General features: G+C 34.5%; 1 protein-coding gene across 3 annotated transcripts in view; it reads right to left on the reverse strand.

Moving 5' to 3' along the window:
• FSTL5 (follistatin like 5) overlaps positions 1 to 19,555 on the reverse strand; it is a 291,423-nt gene that overhangs the window by 69,281 nt on the left and 202,587 nt on the right. For all 3 annotated transcript variants that reach the window (XM_074147435.1, XM_074147434.1, XM_074147433.1), the window contains exons 7-8: positions 7,986 to 8,106; positions 103 to 264 (exon numbers count right to left, since the gene is read on the reverse strand). In XM_074147435.1, coding sequence (XP_074003536.1) covers positions 103 to 264; positions 7,986 to 8,106 — 283 coding nt within the window. The remainder of the gene's footprint in view (positions 1 to 102; positions 265 to 7,985; positions 8,107 to 19,555) is intronic.

The raw sequence follows: 19,555 nt of genomic DNA on the forward strand, positions 1-19,555 counted from the left end.
TCAACCTGTGATAAAAACTACGTAAGAAGGACAGGTAGAACGGAAAGGATGAGCTGATAAAGCACTCACATGCTGCAGAAAACAATAAACGTGCCCCTTTACCTTGAAGTGTTAGCTGTTTGGATAACTTTGGAGTGATATCAATTCCATTCTTCAGCCAACCAAGTTGTGGGTTGGGAATACCCTCAGCATGGCACCGAAGGCTAGCTGTCACACCTGGCTCCCTCGCCTGGCTCTCTGGATAGACTCGGATGACTGGTGGAACTGAAGGCGGGAAACAATTATAATTTAGTGGAGAAGAGTATTATCTTAATTTTAAGGAAAATAATTATAAGCACTTCTAAAGATTCGTGCAGCTACATGTAACAACACACAGATGTGGTATTAGTCATATATTCAGTGACATTTAATGCTGAACTCTGTCACAGTAAATTTATGAAGCAGAAATAATGTTCTTTGGCAAAAAACTTCTTTTCATTGTGGTATCAATGAAAACAGCCTGAATTCTAATTCAATTGCATTATAGTTGAGTAATAAGACTTTTATTTTTCCTTAAATTTCTCTATAAAATATGAATAAAGTACAACCAATAAGTTATGATGTGATGTACAGAGATTATAATTGTCATGTTTCACAAACCATTGCTTTAACACTTGATCTCCACCTTTCCCCTCTCTCCAAAACACCAATCAGCAATCCATTTTACCTGTATAAAACATATAATCACAGAATCACATAATGGTTGAAGCTGAAAGGGACCTCCAGAGGTCATCTTGTCCAGTCCCCCTGCTCAAGCAGGGCCACCTCGAGCAAGTTGCCCAGGGCCATATTTAGGTTTTAGAATATCTGAAAGGAGTGAGATTCTACCACTTCTCTAGGCAACCTCCGCCAGTCCTTGGTCACCCTCACAGTAAAAAAAAGAGTGTTTCCTGATGTTCAGACAGGACCTCCTCCTCCAGGATACCAATTGCCTTTTTTAATACATGGGCACATTGCTGGCTCATGTTCCATGAGGACCCCTACGTCCTTTTCTGCCAAGCTGCTTTCCACCTGGGTAGCCCCAAGCATATATTGGTCTATGGGGTTGTTCTTGCCCAAGTGCAGGACTTTGCACTTCTTGCTAAACATCACGAGGCTTCTGCTGCTCCATTTCTCCAGCCTGTCAAGTTCCGTCTGAATGGCAGCACGACTCTGGTGTATCAGCCACTCCTCCCAGTTTGTTGTCATTTGCAAACCTACTGAACTCTGTCCCATCATCCAGATCATTAATGATGATGTTAAACAGGACATCTATAAGACTAGTCTTCTGAGTTTTATTATTAGCAAAATATGAGAATTGTTGACTTTTCCAAGCTTTGGAAAATTGCTGCAGTATGTGTTTGCCAACTGAAAAACTGCTACATACCACGTATCAGTATTGGCAGAGAGAGGGCATATGACATCACAGCGGACATATTCCTATTGGTAATCAATGATTAAGCAAGATTTAAAAATCTTACTGTGTAGATTTTTTAGATTAATAATTATTGATCTTCTCTTTAATCATGTACAGAGAGAACTTGCTTGAGGCTGTTTCTAACAATAAAAAAAAATTAACCATAATGAAGGTTAAAGAGGCATATTTCCTATTCTCTAAAGTTTTGTTCAATGCAGTTTTAAAAATGTGGAATACTTATCTGATGTCAGAAAACACAGCTGGGTAGAGGATGAAGTATCAGTTGATAATGAAAGACGATAACAAGATCAAAAATTAGCTGTGTCTATTTTGGCACGAGATTAAATATTTTCAAATGCTATCCAACTGTTTACAAGAAATGTCCCAGCATGCTGTCCTATTAGAGTATAGAAATGCCTCAGATTTCTACACTGCAAGAAATACACAAAGGTACTGTATCTCAGATAGGATGCAAAAATCAGTATGTTTCAGGGATATTTTAAACCCAGCTAGAAATGGGTGTCTTTTCAAATAATATACATGGAAAATTACACATAACCCCAATATGCAAACAGCAAAAATGTAAGAAAAACATGGAAGAAAATTAAAAATGTGAAAATTAGGGCTGCTAGTTGCTTAGCTGCTAGACTACCAGCTGAGAGAAAGAGTGTATAAAAAAAATCAGGGATTTAAGTTTTTTGTTGATTTTCTGGAAGGGACTTTACTTTTCCTCTCAAGACTGATACTCCCATTCCTGTTCCCCCTCCACTTCTTCCCTGTTCTGTCTCCTCTCCCCTAGAATCTGTGTGTTCCACACTGAGACCTTGCCTTCCCCACTCAACTGCACTCTCGCATGGCCTGAGCCTCTTTTGGCACCTCCACTCTCAGTCCTACTCTGCCTCTGTTCCTAGGGTCCAATCTTCCTGTCTGCCCTGTTCAGCATTTCTTTACAGTAGGTCCTTTAGGCAGCCTACTCCATGTTGTAGATTTTCCCACTGCACAAAAGTCAAATAGTTTATTTCTCCACCTTGCCTCAAGACTAGTAAGGAGCTCCATCTCCTTAGAGACAGGATTGCCATCATTTAATGTTCTCAAGCATCTCAAAAACACAAACGACTTTTAGGACCAATAGCAAGGCATTGCAACTCATTGCATTCTGACTGCCTATGACAGGATATTTCCTGTCTTTTTTGTGCTAGTGAAATATTCTCATTGCATATAAAAACTTGGCAGACTTCTACCGAGTGCGTGTGAAGAGAATTTTTTTAACAGTCCAAATTTGGAGAATTTTCACTGAATAGGAAAAGGCATGTATTAGTTTTGCTTGGGCAAAAGACAGATGATATTTTGGGGGCAACTTTATTCTTAGCAGTGTTTTAGAAAACATTATAACCAAAATCAAATACTTCTGAAACAAACAAACAAAATCAACCCCTGCATCACGAGATGCAATTGTTGCTAAATTAACTGCTCAAGGGTTAGGTGTGAAGGTGAGGGCCTGCTCAAGTGAAAGCAGGTCTGAGTTTTCTTCTACTATCCCGTATTTCTGAAGAGATCCTGTTCCTTTTAGCTGTATTTTCCCAGACACAAAGGTACTTGCACGACACTAGAGTTTATTTCTTGCCCTATCTTTCCTCCAATTGCTGCCATTTCCCACTTTCCTCAGCAAATCTGTGTCTGATTGGCTATCTATACAACTAGAAAAGTTTTTAAATCCTTGTTTTGCATTATCATTTTTTATTTCATAGTACCTTGGAGCCTACCTGTAATATGTCGCCAAGAACTGTGCAACTGAGGCATGCAGGCAATTAAAATATTAGTGCAGTGTGGGCTCAGTCTAAAAAGTCAGTCTGATATGACAAGTTTGATGTAAAGTCTTTGGGGTCATTTCAATGGAACTGAGCATAAATATTACCAGAAAGCAAATTTTAAGTATACAAATATGTGATTGTTCACGTTGACTTTCAAAGAGGTATGTTCTAATGCTTTAACCTAAACAAGCCTACTTTATACGGGAGAGGTCATTACATAAGTTAAAAGGGAAGGGAGAAAAGACATTGCATGGTTGTATTTAGCAGAATCATTTGTAATTAAATGAATCCTACATCCCTTACCATTCAGTTCAAAAAGCCATGTGAGAGTGTTGGTTCCCAATATGGTGAATATGAAACTATTCAAGACATCTTATAATTACTGTAAAAACCCCTGAAGATTATTGTAGTCAGGTCTAATGGAGTGGGGAGGAAGAAAGAAAAATAGTCCGTTCAAGCTGTCTGGAATCCCGGGAGAATGTATGTGTTTAAGAAAGAAACATGTAATATATATAGTGAACTAGGTTCTTCTATTGCTGTATATGATAACTCTTTTTGATTAAACTGAGATATTTTGTTTGGAAGAACAAAGGTGGTAAAATATTTTCAGACACTATGAAGCATCAATTTATATCTGGCTGAGGGTCTGGACTCTCTTTACCTTAAAGTACAAAAATTTTGGGGTTTTTTAATAGGCCTTTTGTCTTGGAACTAAGGTGGGAAAAATTCTTATCACCTCTCTGCAAAGAACTTGCCTTGTAAATCAATGTGAAAGCTCAGGGAGTAGGATACCATTGTTAATACAGAAAGAAAAATGTCACATTGGTGCTACATATATATTTAGTTGATTTGTAACACTCCCTGAACTCACACCATTTTTAGAGCAGGTTTGAATTTGAAGGCAGTCTTCCTTTTTGTTTATAAGATGGCTAATGGCCTTGTGTGTTTGTCTACAAGCAGCTTTCCAGAAATGAAATTCCTCAAATTTACACTTTGAAAATCTAGGCTGTGATCTGTATATGCTTGTAAAATATAAAAACTGAGTTACAAAAAAAAAAAATATATTTAAACTCATTGAGGTATCATGTCTATAACTGCCAATGCGATCAATAATATTAACATCTCTGGTTATGGACAGCATAGATCTGTAACTTGATAATCACTGAGTTAATGCGAAAAGGCTAATTTTCTAGGTATTTCAGCTTTTTCAATAGCAATTTTCATGGGTTTTTTTTGTGTCAGGTGTAGATATCACATTCATGAAATCCTAAGAACAGTAATAAGAAAGAGTTATTTTTAATAATGCTCCTTTAACACTTCAATTAACATAAGCAATAACACAAACAAAGAAAAAAATCCTGGTTTATTATTCAAATTCTGTTTTTTCCCTTTACCGATGTATACAATTTGTGGTTAAGTGAATATATTAATACCGTCAAAGGGCATTTTAGAGACAGGTGACCTCCTATCAAATACAACAACCCATATTAAAAGAATATCTGAGTTTGTTACAGATTTTTTGCTCTGACCACCATTTACTAGTTTGTTTAGAAGAACTCTACCAGCATTCCCCTATAAACTTTTGAATGGCTGCTGTGGAAAAAACAGCAGCCATTCAATAATGGCTAATAAACAAGCATAAGGGAAATTATACAAATCCTTCTGAAATACAAATTAACTAAAGATAGGTTTTAACAAAGAAATTATGGAGTTGATATAAATATTTTATGGGAGACTGAATTACATCTCTTTGTCTTCAGTGATACTAAGACCACTGTATACACCTATCATTGTCTGAGAACAGACTTTCTAATTCAAAGGGTTTATGACACTTGATGTCAATTATAAAGAAAAAATACCTGATGGAATGAATCTCAACATCACAGATATATGAAGAAAAAAAAAAATATATATCAAACTGACAGGCTTAGATTCATACAGCCTCAGATTCATAACATCACAAAATTAGACACTGAAAGTTTTAAGTATAATGTAACTGCTAATAATGAAACATTTACTCCTGCCCCATTACAACTTTGCATTTTGGTTTTTTTCTCATAGTTTATCTGAAAAAGGGTTAAATATCAACCTATTATAACATTGCTTAAAATATTTACTGTATTATTTGTATAAGATTAGACTGAAACAACATAAAGCATGTCTTTTACAGTGCTCACTACCTGTATTGTTGCGACTCTAAAAGAAGCTCATTGTTCTTTACTACTGTACCAGTCAAATCAAAACTTGAGAAAAAATTCCTAAAGAATTTAATCTTAAAAGAAAAAGAAATCAAAATTATATATATAGCATTTGCAAACTACTTGATGTAAAATATATAAATATTTTTTCTAAGAATATCTAGATTTACACAAATTGAAATAAAGAACTTAAAATCTAATTACATTGTTTCCGTTGAACCTTCACATTAGATCTTTGTGATCAACAAACCCTCATTATCTCATCAACCTTTTGTCTGACTCTCCTGTTAATACAAATATAATTATATGAGTTAGTCATTATCACAGCTACAAGTACTGACCATCATGCCTGTGTTTAGAAAGATTGCTGCTTAGAAGTACAGATCCAAATTGTGGACGAGCTGTTCATTTGACCATTAATCTCAATGATTTTAAGTCCATTTACCCACAATATGCCTGGTAAATGGTCCTACTGCTCAAAGGAACTCCTTTCTCTTTTTCCTTGCTTGCCAAAAAATCAAAATAGTGTTGGAAGGTACCACTCCAGTGATGACCTGTGGAACAGCAGCTATCTGAGCAGAGCAAACATTGACTAGTGAATTTGTTTGGACAACTTTAAATTTATACAAATGATCCAGAGGAGCAACAGTAGTGATTAGCACCATAAAGGTTTACAGTGGTTTCCAGAGGAAAAATACAATTTCCTGACAGATATTTTGTCACCAGAAAAATCTACAGTTGTCCTCCTTCACCTCTCCCAAATTGTTTCTTGGTTTTCTAGTCTTTCAGAAAGCCCTCTTCAACTTAAGTGTTTTGCCTCATTGTATGCTGAACTGAGCCAAACACAAAGAATCCTAGTATTTTAACTGTTGCAATGCACCTTTTCAGGATTATTAACACATTGGGATAGGTTAGGGTAAACCAGAACACATAAAACAGAGGAGGAGAAAGTTGGTCAAGGACTTTCCAATGTGCTCAACTCACCAAAAGTTCTGCTATGTCTGCAGGAATTAAAATATGAGTAAACTGTACTTTGGTCTTCTGACTGGTTCAGCCAGTATACGCTACTTGAATTTTTAAATGACAAAAAATAATCTCTGAAGAAAAATTTGAATGAGGAAAAGATGCCGATGCCATGGATTAGCTCAGGGACGACACTCCATTTACAAAGTTTTGGGGGTCAGGAGGGGAAGAAATTGAAAAAAAAAAATAATTAAAAGAGATGGATAGATATGTATTCTAAGACAGTTTCCTGAAGAAACACAATGGCAGATACAAAATGTTAAGAAAGCTGCAAACAAGCACTAAAGGTCAAAGTCATTTAAAGTGTGAAGGATATTAACAACAGAAAGTTAAAATAAAAAAGGCTATTAAAAGAGGAATTAATCATATTAAAAGACAAAGTAATCTTGGAATCTGCACTTGGTGGGAGTATCAATGAAAGATATGAACACCAGCAAATATTTCAGCATTTTTGGGTAAGAAATATCAAGAAAAGTCAATTATAATAAGGGTTTCTGCAACTAACAATTAACAAAACGAATGATGGCAACAGCAGTGGCTAAGAAACTAGGTCTAGAGTACGCTTCAGGAGAAAGTTGGAGCGTGTTAATGCAAAGCAAATATGCAGGAGAAAATTGAGTTCAAATATGATTCTGGATAGGATTAAGTATCAACAGGGAATGACAAATACTGGTAGTTCACTGCAGAAAGGTAGACTTAAGAAGGGTAGACTTAAGAGTCAAAGATAAATATGCAAATTGAAATCACAGGAAAGCACAAGGTCACTCAAAAGAAAAAAAGAGACATTAAAGCTCACTGGGGATAAAGCACAGCAGGACCCTTGGACCATTCATCAGTGGAGAAGAATGACTGCTTAAAATAATTTGGAAAAAAAAAATTACATATAGGAAAAAGAACTAGGAGAGGGTACTACTGTTCAAGAGAAGGGAAAAGGCTGTATTCAGGGCACCAGTAACAATTGCATTTAAGTTTTGCCCAGAGAGAGTTCAGGGAAGTGGTCCTTAAAACTTGAACAGATGTAGGAAAATGTAAAGATCAATATTTCAAATCCAGCTGCCCCAAGTTAATCTACTAAAATCATGGTTAGATTTCAAAATAATAATAAATGTTCAAAATAAATAATAATAAATGTGAATTTAGAAGCCTATGCACTTATTTTACTTATTATTAAATTAATACTAAAAACTACTTTATCTGTATATAGCTATATGTATAGAGAAAAAGATAACATACTAAAAATCCTCACAGGTGAACAGTTCACAGTACAGAGCAAGTCCTCTGGACTATCTTTACTTCTTTTAATAACTAGTATTCATATGGAAGTAATAAATGAAAATGATTATATTTTATTGTTTTGCAAGGTTATTTACAGGAAACCAATAAGGAGAAATAATTGTACCTCTTTTTCTGTTATGTGGTAACACAATATAAAAAAAAAAAAACAGCATCAACACATCTGCTTAACAAAATCCAAATCTAAGTCTCTAATGACTTGGTAATTAGAACATTTTTCCTTACCGTTCACTTGGAGAATATGAGTTTGATAGAGTTTATCATAACCATCAGCATAGCAGGTGTAATTTCCCATATGAGTTGTGGTAACCTTAGTAATGTACAAGGACCCATCATCTCCAAAATCCTACCGGGAAAGATTAAAACCAACGTTATCATAATTATGCCTGCATCTCTACAGTAATTATGCTCATCATCTTGGCAACAAAGCTGTGGTGCAAATATCAAACATCACAAATATTAAACCAGAATAACTGACAATAATCTGAAAAACAAATATTATATTTGTGAATGGTGGAGTTGTTTGATCTTGCCACATATTGTGTCTGGAAAAGAAAATACAACTTTTATTTTAACAACTAGTTAAACTCTGCAGAAGTAATATGTTTGTTTATTCAGCTATGATAGTTATTTGCAGAAGAAAAGCTATTTAGGGTTGGATCTGATCAGATAGAAAAACTAAATCTCTGCACAATTTAACAAGGTAAATCACATCCTGTGGAAGCGTGGTCTCCTTTGAAATGAGCAGATACACAGAAAAAAAATATCGTTTTGATTCCCAGTTCAATTCTCAGTTCAATTTTAATTAATATAATATAATTTAAAATTTACAACCAGTTGTCAACTATGCCAATTACTGTAAAGGTGTATGGAACAGTTCATAGTCAGTGTTTTATGTTCTTCATGTCCACAAGGACCACCCTAAAACAACAGTCCTAGTCTAATCTAGCTTCTTCCAGCCTACGTCTCATAGCTTTTAAAGTGTTTGTACAAATCCTGCTGAGTTATTTTTTCTACATTATATTCCACGATTTACTTTTTCAAGGACAATTATTGACAGTTTCTTTTCAGTCTCACCTAGCAATCTTTTTATTGTTATATATGCAGTGTATTTACATAAAGCAGCAATTAAATTATTTGAGCAAAGTATACAAAATAGAAATGTAAAACTATGAAAAAATTATTTCAGCCTAGTAGATAGTTTCTTCTGTAAAATATTTAATTCTGAAATGAAAGTATGTAAACTTCAATGAAAAACATGCAAAACACAGCCAGTTTCACACTAGGAAAAAGTATGCCAGATCTTCTACAGTATGTAGGTCAGCCCTTGTTCCTGAAGGGAACCAATAATCATATGCCTAATGTTAATGTAGTCTATCATAAACTCAACTACCTTTCTTGTGTATTAGAAAGCTGTTTCAAAGCTTCTCAGTACTCTTATGTAAACAACACAGTTCTCTTTTTATTTTTATCCTTAATTTATCCTTGGTCAACTTATAGCCATTTTATACTCCTTAACTTAAACAGACTCTAAAATACCCTTTAAAATCCTTAAATAACTTAAAATATCCCCTCCTTGTGATTAACCACAGGAAACAGTACTATAAAATATATACATATACACATTATAATTATATGCAACACATACACTCACACACATGCAGACTCACACTTACAGCCCAAAGTATCCAACAAGTGTCAGTTTCATTAGAATAGGGATAATCACCAAGCTACAAAATCTATGTGTCTCATTAGATTCTGTGATTCATTACAGAAGCACTGCTTTTGTAAACTGATTTCAGGGATCTGGGATTCCTGAAGGCAAGTGTTATGGGTGAAGACTGTGGCAAAGGAGATTTTCAGTACATCAACCTCTTCTACTTCTTTTGTCACCAGATCCCGTGCCCCACTCAGCAGCATATTTTTCTAAGTTTTCCTTTTGCTGCTGATACAGCCCTGAAGCCCTTCATGTCCCTTACCAGATTCAGTTCCAGGGGGAGCTTTGTCTTTCCTAATCTTCACATTCAAATAGTCTCCAGGTTCTTCCTGGGTCACCTGTCCTTGTTTCTACCTTTCTTCATTTTTATTTGAGTTCTGTCAGGAGCTCCTTGTTTATCAATACAGGCGTCTGGCTGCCCTTGATTTCCTGTTCTTTGTGAGGGACCATTCTTAAGCATAGAGGAGGCGATCCTTGAAAATCAAGCAGCGCTCAGACCTCTCTTCTTTTCAGCATGGTCTCCTATGGGATTCTTTCAAGCACGTCCTTGAACAGGCTGAAGTCTGCTCTCCTGAAGTCCAGGGTTGTGCTCCTGCTTTTTGCCTTGCTGCCTCCTCTTAGGTTCCTAAACTCTACCATCTCATGGTCTCTGCAGCCAAAGGTCTCTGACCTTTAATTGCCCAATCAGTTCTTCCTTATTTGTTTCTTCACAAACTTTGTAACCTTCCCTGTAAATTCCTTGAATTCACAGAAAAGTCTATCAAAAGCTTTTAAAAACAGAAAACTCAGCTACAATATCTCACTTAGGGAATCTGTAAACTGCACAGGAAAAGAACTTTGATAAAAAAATATTACTATATGCTGCCTTATTCTTCCATTCTAACCTTTGAACATTATCAATGACAAAATACTGGGCTAGATTAACCTCTGGTCCATTACGACTATTACATTCTTCCATGATCTACCACTTTCCCAATTTATTGGGATTCATTTTTTTCAGTCCCCACTTTCCAGTTCTTCTTCTTTCCTAGAGAACATAATCTCAGTGATTTTATGCTCATATTTCACTCAAGCTGCCCTTCACTCTGACAATCTTCAGTCTTCTAGATTAAAATTTAAATGTAAAAATTGAAATCTAGATGAACTCTTTAATTTTTCAGTTCTTGTTCCTTAAATATACTCAAAATATTATTCAGAAAATATACATATATCACTATTTCTTCCCCCAAAGTTGTCTGGGCAACTAAATTTCACATTGCACAACTCTGTGCTCTGTGATTCTGCTAGTTGCTCACTGAAAGAAGAAAATAACCCACTTAAAAATTAATCCACCTGGTAAGACTGTCAATAACTTGCCTTTATTAAGATAACTACAGCTTTCTGTATTAGCACTTCAGTAACACAGACAATAGTTCTACCAAGCCTTCAACGTGCGATCATGTTATCACTACAAAGACCAAAAAAGAACTCCATTTAATGCTTACTTGTTAACTTTGATTATATGAACCAATACAAATGGATTTCCTTCCTTAAAAAGCCACCTGAATAACTCCAGGAGACTTCCTAGTTGGATATTTTTTATTTTTATCTCTTTCTAAAGTGTACAAAGTAGTAAGTTCAATTAACTTTTCCTCCCTCACTAGCTAAATGCATGTTTTCAAAGTGTTGCACTTCAAGTTATTAGTGGAAGAATGAAGAATGGCTCCTCCTCAAAAGAGCCACACTTACATATCTAGCAAATGGCTAATATTATTGCTGTCTAAAATTTTTTGCCTAATATCTGCCAAAGGTATTTGTGAACAAAACAGCACATAGGATGAAGTGTATTAACATTTAACTGCTACAGTGCAGTCTGGAGACTAGTTTAATTTAACATTCCTTATGCTGAGTATATTAGATATTGCTTTGAAGCACACTTACCTGTTCCAGGCCTTTGAATGATTCACATCATTCACTGATGATGTCTTTAGGTACCATAGCTGAGTGAATGGCTGCCTGTGCTATGCCTTCTCCCTTCTTTTTCATAGAATCCATGGATAAAATATCCTTGTGGCTATTATGCTCAGAGACATCACTATTTCAATAGGATTCCTGCATGATATTGTCATTTTATCACTCAAAGTTTTGGTTTTATGGGTGGGGTTATTTATGTGGGGGTTTTTTTTGGTGGTGGTTTTTGTGCTGGTGGTTGGTGGTTTGGGTTTTTTACAACTACAAAACAAATGTCCCTAGCTTACTGCTATTCTGAGTCGAATGCTTGTTTTGTTAATTAAAGCAAATGACTCAATACACAGAGAGCTGAATGTTATAAGCAGTGTTTGGAAAGGGATGGTGAAGTACAGACAGAGTTCTTTGACACTGAATGTTGACATATATTTAGCATTTTATAGAATAACTCACAAGCTATGTCACTGAAAAAAACTGCATCCAGACACACACAAGCATCACTGAATATGCCTTCAAACACCAACAGCAATACATATAGAAAAGGGTTTTTTGACCTTTTGAAAAAATATTTGATGACATTAAAACTATTGTTACAAGCTAAATTTTTGTTAAATAGCCTACTGTTCAGATAGAAATGGCATAGTACTTTTACACTTAAATTGAGAAACTAGTTATTTTTGTCATGCATGAAAAAGATAGAAATGAGCAATTATTTTAACCATGATTCCACTGTAACTCTGTTCTGTTGAAGGACTTGACATTTAAGAATCATAATACGTGTCACGAATAATGAGTAAAGGAATATGGAAAGAAAACATTCATTTGACAGTGAATCTTTGCTTAGTTGTCTTAGTGTTATTACAACAGAAACCTAAAGGTGATTTTTGTTTTTAAATCAATAATTATTTCCTTCAGTTTTATAACTTGCTTTCATATGCTAATGCTTTGCCTATGAGAGAGTCTATGATCATTTGCCTGCACTTCTTCATTAACAGCTCCAGAAAGACTGTTGCCAGCTTCCTCCCCACAGGAGAATGTATAATGAAGCAGACTGCTTGAATTTGTTTATCATCATAGACACTAGGATTTTTTTGGTTTGATTTATGGTTTTTTTACACCATAGTTAAATTTATTGCCAATATATTGCTCTCTTATATAACTTTTTTTGTTGTTGTTTTGTATAAAAACTTTCTATACTTCAAATCTTGAGTATTTTCTCATCTAGAGATCACAACCTTTTCCCCCAAAAAAATCTTCCCTGAAATGAAAAATATCATGTCTTTATTTTCTTTTTCACTGTGCATTCAGACTGTTCCCCACCCAAATCTCACTTGCAACCTATAACTAAGAATTCAGTTCAGAGAATTTAACAAGTTTTAGAAAATTGAATTGGGAATGCAGTCTAGATTTAGATGGTCTGAAGGCATTATACGCAAAACTGACAGGTGTTTTTAATATTTTTTTTTAAATCAGAAAACATGATTGTTTTAGAAAAGAAGGCCTAACTCCCTCACAAAATAACTTTTTGATCTACTGCTTAGAGTCTCAAACAGCATATAGGTTAAATCATAAATCATAGTTAAAACATTAATGTACCTGATTCAAACTAGGGATTGGTACCTGGGTCTTACACATTCTGAGTGAATCAAAGGGTTCATCATCTTGAACTCAAAAAATAAGAAATATTTTCTTTCTGATTTTAATGTGGGGTTTTTTGTTAGTTTCTGTTGTTTGGGGTTTTCTAATTACTCCCCCCCCCCCCCCCTCCTTAATTTTTCAGGCCTAGCATTTCAGCTTCAGTATTATACACCAAGATCCAAACTTTTTATAAAAACATATTTAAGAGATCTATGAACTGGTTAAGAATTTTTTTTGAAATTTCCCCTTTATAAACAAGCACCAGAACCTCAACATTGGTACATATTAAAAAGCCATTTTTATACACCACAGCTTACACTTATGCACTTTCACAGTGCTGATTTTATGGGACCTGTTTGACGTAGGTCAGAACAATTGATTCAGTCTTCTTATGGCCTTAAAATTTTCAGCTTCTGAAGAACTTCAAAACATTACTCTTAACTCCAGAACTCCACACTTTAAGGTAAAGGAAAAAGAGAAAAGGAGGAAGAAGGAAGGAGGGAAAAAAGGAAAAGCCCAAGGACAATAAGAAAAGAATACAGGAATGAGGATGTGAGAACTGGAGATGTGAATTCTTAATTATGTTACCCTCAGAAAAGAATCATCTTACTGGGTCCTTAAGAAATGGAATTAGCAAGCACCAAATATTTTTAATTAATAGTTTTTTGATTATATATGAAACATATATTTGTATTTGCAGTGTTTGACAAACCTAAAACAAAGAAGAAAATTATATTGGTTGGTATATTTTTCACTGACAGTTAATAATGTAAACTGCTAGCTCAGTGATAATGACAACACAATTTGGGTGGGGATGTTCCCCTTCTCCTTTTTAAAGGCAAATCTTGATTTTCTTAGGGGAAAAGGAAAAAAAAAATCACCTGTCTCTGAACTGATTAGGAAAACAATTTTCACCTAAGAATTAAAATTTTGCATTGGTCTGCTATGGAATACATATGGTCTGCATCAATAATTGCAGCTATCCAGATATTTTCAAAACCGTTTGCTTGTAAAACACAACCAGTATATACAATCCCCTTCTTTTCCTATACCTCCCTCCACACATCCTGCATTTGATTTCAGTTGACTGATGGAAGTACCAGTAATACTAATGTCGCATTTTTGTCCATATTTTATTTATTTATTTTTCAATATCTGTAACTTTGTTTATTACAAGGACACAGAGAGTAGATAACCTTTTGAGGATTAACAGGAAACATTTTTTTAAATAATTATGAATGTATGCTTGGTTTGCCAGATAAATTCAGCTCAGGCTTTTCATGCTAATGTAAATTTTACAACTCCTACTTTCCAAGTAGTCAGTTTCTCTGTTCATGTTGGCAGAGCAATGCAACTCTAGAGTTTGCTATTGCATGTCAGAAGAAATTAAATCCTATAAAGAAATCTGAGAATAATTCCATTTGGCACAAATCCAAGATTTTTAGTTTTCCTTCTAGCTCAAGAGGGAAAACAAAACCTAAATTTCCTAAGCACAAATTTTGCATATGTTCTCCCAATCTCATATTTTACAGCTGCAATAAGAACAAATCATAAATCCTGTAAGTTCACTGGTTGATGAAGCAGCCTGACAGAAATTTGTAAATCAAGTCACAGCTTAAGGAAAGAAAGAACACAGTGTAATATAGTAAGTGTAGGACAGTATATACAGTAGAAAGTGGCAGGATCATAAAAGAAACTCTATTCTGAAGAATGAAACATGAGACAACAGTTCATGGTTATTAACACAGGCTAACTTTCATCAAGAGAAATTAACCCTCCTTAGCTTCTTTTACAGTCAGTTGAGAAAGCTAAAGGTAGCAAAAATCTTTCATGGACAATTTGGTGGATGTGTCTTTGCTCATTGCTTTGAGGTACCATCTACATCTCTCTGATGACCATGGAAACAAACTTCCTAGCTACAATTAGACATTGTAAGTATTTCATTGTACCCTTTCTTTCTTGACACTGGGGAGAATGGAAAAAGAAAAAAAAACCAAACAAACTAATTTTTACAAAGTTATATTTCAGCACATCAAGGTAGCCTCACTAGCATCACTCTACTGCTAATGGGGAAAAATGTGATCATCCAGTGAAGTAATTCAGAACATATTAATCTCAGATTTTGAGGAAGCCTTCATGCATGTCTTCCTAAGCATGTCATACAAATGGTCAATGCAGAGACTATTACCTCTATTACCTCTATATACCTCTATTATAGGAATACCTTATACCTCTATTATAAGAATTTGTAATGCATGAGCCCTGACCACTAGAACAGGACTTGCCTGTATTTAGCAAATCTGAGAAAAAGATTATTTTTCTAACTATAAATGAATAGAATAACACTGTACCTACTTGAATAAGTAGACATTCATGATTTTTCCTTTATTCTCTTGGATAGAGTAAGGGCTGCAGTTTCACTTCATGAGAAAATAGTAACATCTAATAAATGGTAACATCCATTATTGTATCAAAAACATGCAGCAGCTTTGTGCTTTTCAAACCATGTCAGTGGATTAATAACTGGTTTTGCTATTTTGAAACCTCAGAATGTTACCAATTTCCTAAGAACCTGCAGAGGGACCACATAGAAATGTGCCAGAACCCCCTCATTCCTAGATCACCAGTGAGAATGACAACTTTATTTTATATGTAGTCATGTAAGAGAATTTGGATCTTGTATATGGGAGATATGAACTAGACTTGTGACAGCTTTGCCAAAGTAGCAGAGCTCTTGAGGCTAGCCATAAAACATCACTAATCTTTTACTTCCCAAAAAACCTCTGTAACTTTATGCTATTTTGCTATGAATCTGCAGTAATGACTCAGTAATGACTGCTAATTTATTTAGACATTCAAGATCTCCAACTGAGTAGATACAGCTTATTTTAAATGGAAATTTCAGCACCCTCTGATACATCTGTGTTTTTTGTTGGTTCATGTTACACACAGAGATCTTCAGAATGACTCATATACCATATAACTTCTACTCCTTTTTAACAAAAGAAATTGTTATTTAATCAGATTTAATCGGATAAAGCTATTTGACATTTGTTTCTCATATTTTTCAATTTAACATCATAACCAGTGACATGGATTTATAATAATTATCCAATTAACATAGTTTATTACAATTCCCCCAAACTGTTCTTATTTTTTCAAAATCAGCTTTAATTGTAGATGTATTTATTATTACACTGCAAGCCAGATCTGCAAAAAGAAACTAGCTTTGCAATGTGCAGTTTACTTGTATCAGATCACATTCCAAAGTGATACCTAACTGCTAGGTGGCCCTAACGAAACAGAAGTACTGACACAATTTATGCTTTAAGGTGACTCAGCTCAGGGTCAGATTTGTGGAATCAACAAGAGCAGCCCCATTTTCACCTTCTTTCTTTAAAGACATTTAAAGAATGTGCTAAAACATATTTGTAGAAAGAGTGTTAATAAATCATTGAATACTTCCTAAATTTTCCTGATTCTAAAACCATCAACTCTTCATAATCACACCAGGATAAGATTGAATTTATTTTCAGTCATTTAGCTTACATGCACTTTTGTTTTAAATTTATAAAGTTTATTGGAGTTTTTGATCTTCCTATTGCATAAAACACTGGGTTTCAGGTTTAGTTTCATGAGTGCAATCCCCTTTTCTTGTTAGCCATAATCCATCCTGAACTATGCTCATCTTAAAGTAACAGAATTCACTTTTTTATTTCATAGAAGCAAATTTCTCAGGATCTTTCTTTACAAAATCAAAAGAATCTACAAACAATAGAAATATAACTCTTTAAACTTTCATAATACTAAATTTTTCAGCCAATTTTCATCCAGTCCATCCCATGTATTTCTGAATTATCCAGGAGCAAGATGGACAGACAAGTAAGACTGTCCTTAAGCTTTATGCAGTCTGCAAATTTATCTCTGTGGGATAAATTTTGGCTTATTACAAACTACCCTGTGTATATGTGATAAACCAACAGGCAATAAAATACCTTGTCAAACACATACGGCTTTCAAATATCTTGCAGACAAAACTACCTAAACCCAAAAAGATACAGATTGGTAGGGAATCTCCTACTATGTAGTGGCTGAAGGGGAGACATAGGAGGGGGTATGGATTCTTAGTGTTCAAGGGGAAAAAAAAAAGGATATTGTAACTTGAACAGTTTTAAGATGATCTCTCATTTTATCTACAGCATTAATGTATGGTCTCCAGACCACAGTAGAGAGAAACATGGCCAGTCACACACATTACTTAGATTATTAAAACAGTACCCTTTGTGTCAGTTTGTTATCAAGTATCTTATATAAGAAACAAGCACATACATGCTTGGAAAGATTTTGAATGGAATTCCTATACAAAAGATTTTTAAAAAATATATATCTGAGTACATAGAACAAAGTTAGTGACATCTACCCACTGACATCTTTTGCTCTTTGCTTATAAAATCGAAATATCAAGAGCTTGAATGCTGGTACAGCAGATTCACCTAACAAGGGTCTAGCCCAGATTAACACACTCAATACTCAAAAATATTTTTCTTAGAGCCTTTTAAGTAGACAGCAAATCCCATTCTATCTGAACTAAGCACTTAGGATGAGCTGGAGTACAACGAGCAAAGGCTGAATTACACTAATAAAAAATTGAAAGCTGAGACAACTTCCATTTAATACCAACCTTAGCTATCTGCAAGCATCACACACACATTGCCTTTGTTCAATCCACTAATACAATATTACATGGTCATCAGTCTAATCTTTTATCACAAGAAAGCTTTACTAGGCAAGATCAATTGCTTGATGTCAATGAAAGAAAAGACACTTCAGTGTCATTGGCAGCTACCTCAAGACTTTCACTCTAACCACTGAAACTAGTTATGTGGGAACAATTCTTTTTTTTCTTTCTTTTCTCCTCTCTACATAAATGAATTGCGATGACACTTTTTAGCGATAGCCTTTGTATCTGTTGGTCATGGTTTCTGATCAGGTAAACTGCAAGCTATTGCAAGAATATCTGGGTGCAAAACAAGTTCAGAAAGTTGTCAGTAAAAAAAAAGTTTCAGCATGGGGTAGCACTGATGAACATATTTTCTATAGCTGTACCAAGTATGACTTCTGCTCTTCTACCAATACAAGGCCAAGATGTTAGGAAGAAAGTTAAGCCTACAGGTATCATATATTTTGATGGTTGTTCATACACAAATACAATAGCATAATGCTGAACTAACAAAATCTTATATTTTGTACACATTATGACCAGTAAGGTATTTGTGTTTCTTCTTTCTGGTACATATCTTTCTGTTAGATGTAGTCTGCCTTCAAGTCACAGAAATGAGGATGGAAATTCCCCATTTCCTAAAGGGACTGTGAATAGTGGTCCTTAATATCTTCTGGCTGTCATTAACTAAAGAAATGCTGCTGCTATTGAGGAACTTTATTTTTATTAAACACTCACATCATTTTTTATACAATATATCCTGCTACTTGCAAAATTCTTAGTAACCTGTGTGTTATTTTGAAGCAAAGTGCCTAATTGAGGCACACATTTCCTATGCATTTTAACAGTTTGAAAAAAAAAAAAATGAAACATACACAAGTATTTTCAATTGTACAGTTGAAAATAAGAACAGGAATGCCAGTGAAACAAAACACTTATATGAAAGATTTATATGCAAATCAGAGTATGACACTTAGTCATGACCATATTCTTGTGTTGTCTTTGAATTGAAACTAACAGGTTCTCTCTTCTGTGTGAAATCCCCTGCTTCAATTTCACTACTGCTGTGCCAATCATAATAAGTAATTCTCTTCTGCTGCAACAATAGCTAACTCTTTGTTAACAGACTTTAAGTTTCTATAAGATCTACCAAAATAATTTTACTTCTCAGTACACCATTATTTGTCTCTGGTATTTTTGTTTTTTTAACTACAGCTTTCTGTAATGGACCTAAAAATTTATTAGAAGTACAAGTCCTTTATGAACTGTGAAGCTATATATACTACATCTTTTTTCACCTCTGTTCTATACTTTCATACTAAACAATGGGACAGCCCAATTCATTGGAAAGCTTCTATGCTACTGTCACCATTCGTAACTGTATTACTGAAATACCATCATACAATTTTTTTATTATATACAGTATAGTCTAACTTTGGAAGACTGAAATGCACAGAAGTTCTTTTTTTCTGTTGCTGATCACTCTAGTTAACCCTTGGTTTCAATTATATTTTACTTTAATTACAACCTTATCATCAACAGTTGCTAACTGATTGTAGAATTGATGTCAGAAATAAGATCTTTAATACAGAAAGACGGGTGAGAAAATGGCTTTTTTCTCCTGCCTTCCGTTTACTATAATTTAAAATGTTAATTTTTAATGCTCACAGTTTAAACATCTAAGCTTTTTCCACAAATTAATTTCTCGTCTGATGTTAAAACTAATGTATATCATATCAAAAACATGAAGGCAAAACAGGGTTTCCATCATCT

This window comes from Numenius arquata, chromosome 5, assembly GCF_964106895.1.
Source record: "Numenius arquata chromosome 5, bNumArq3.hap1.1, whole genome shotgun sequence".
NCBI lineage: Eukaryota > Metazoa > Chordata > Aves > Charadriiformes > Scolopacidae > Numenius > Numenius arquata.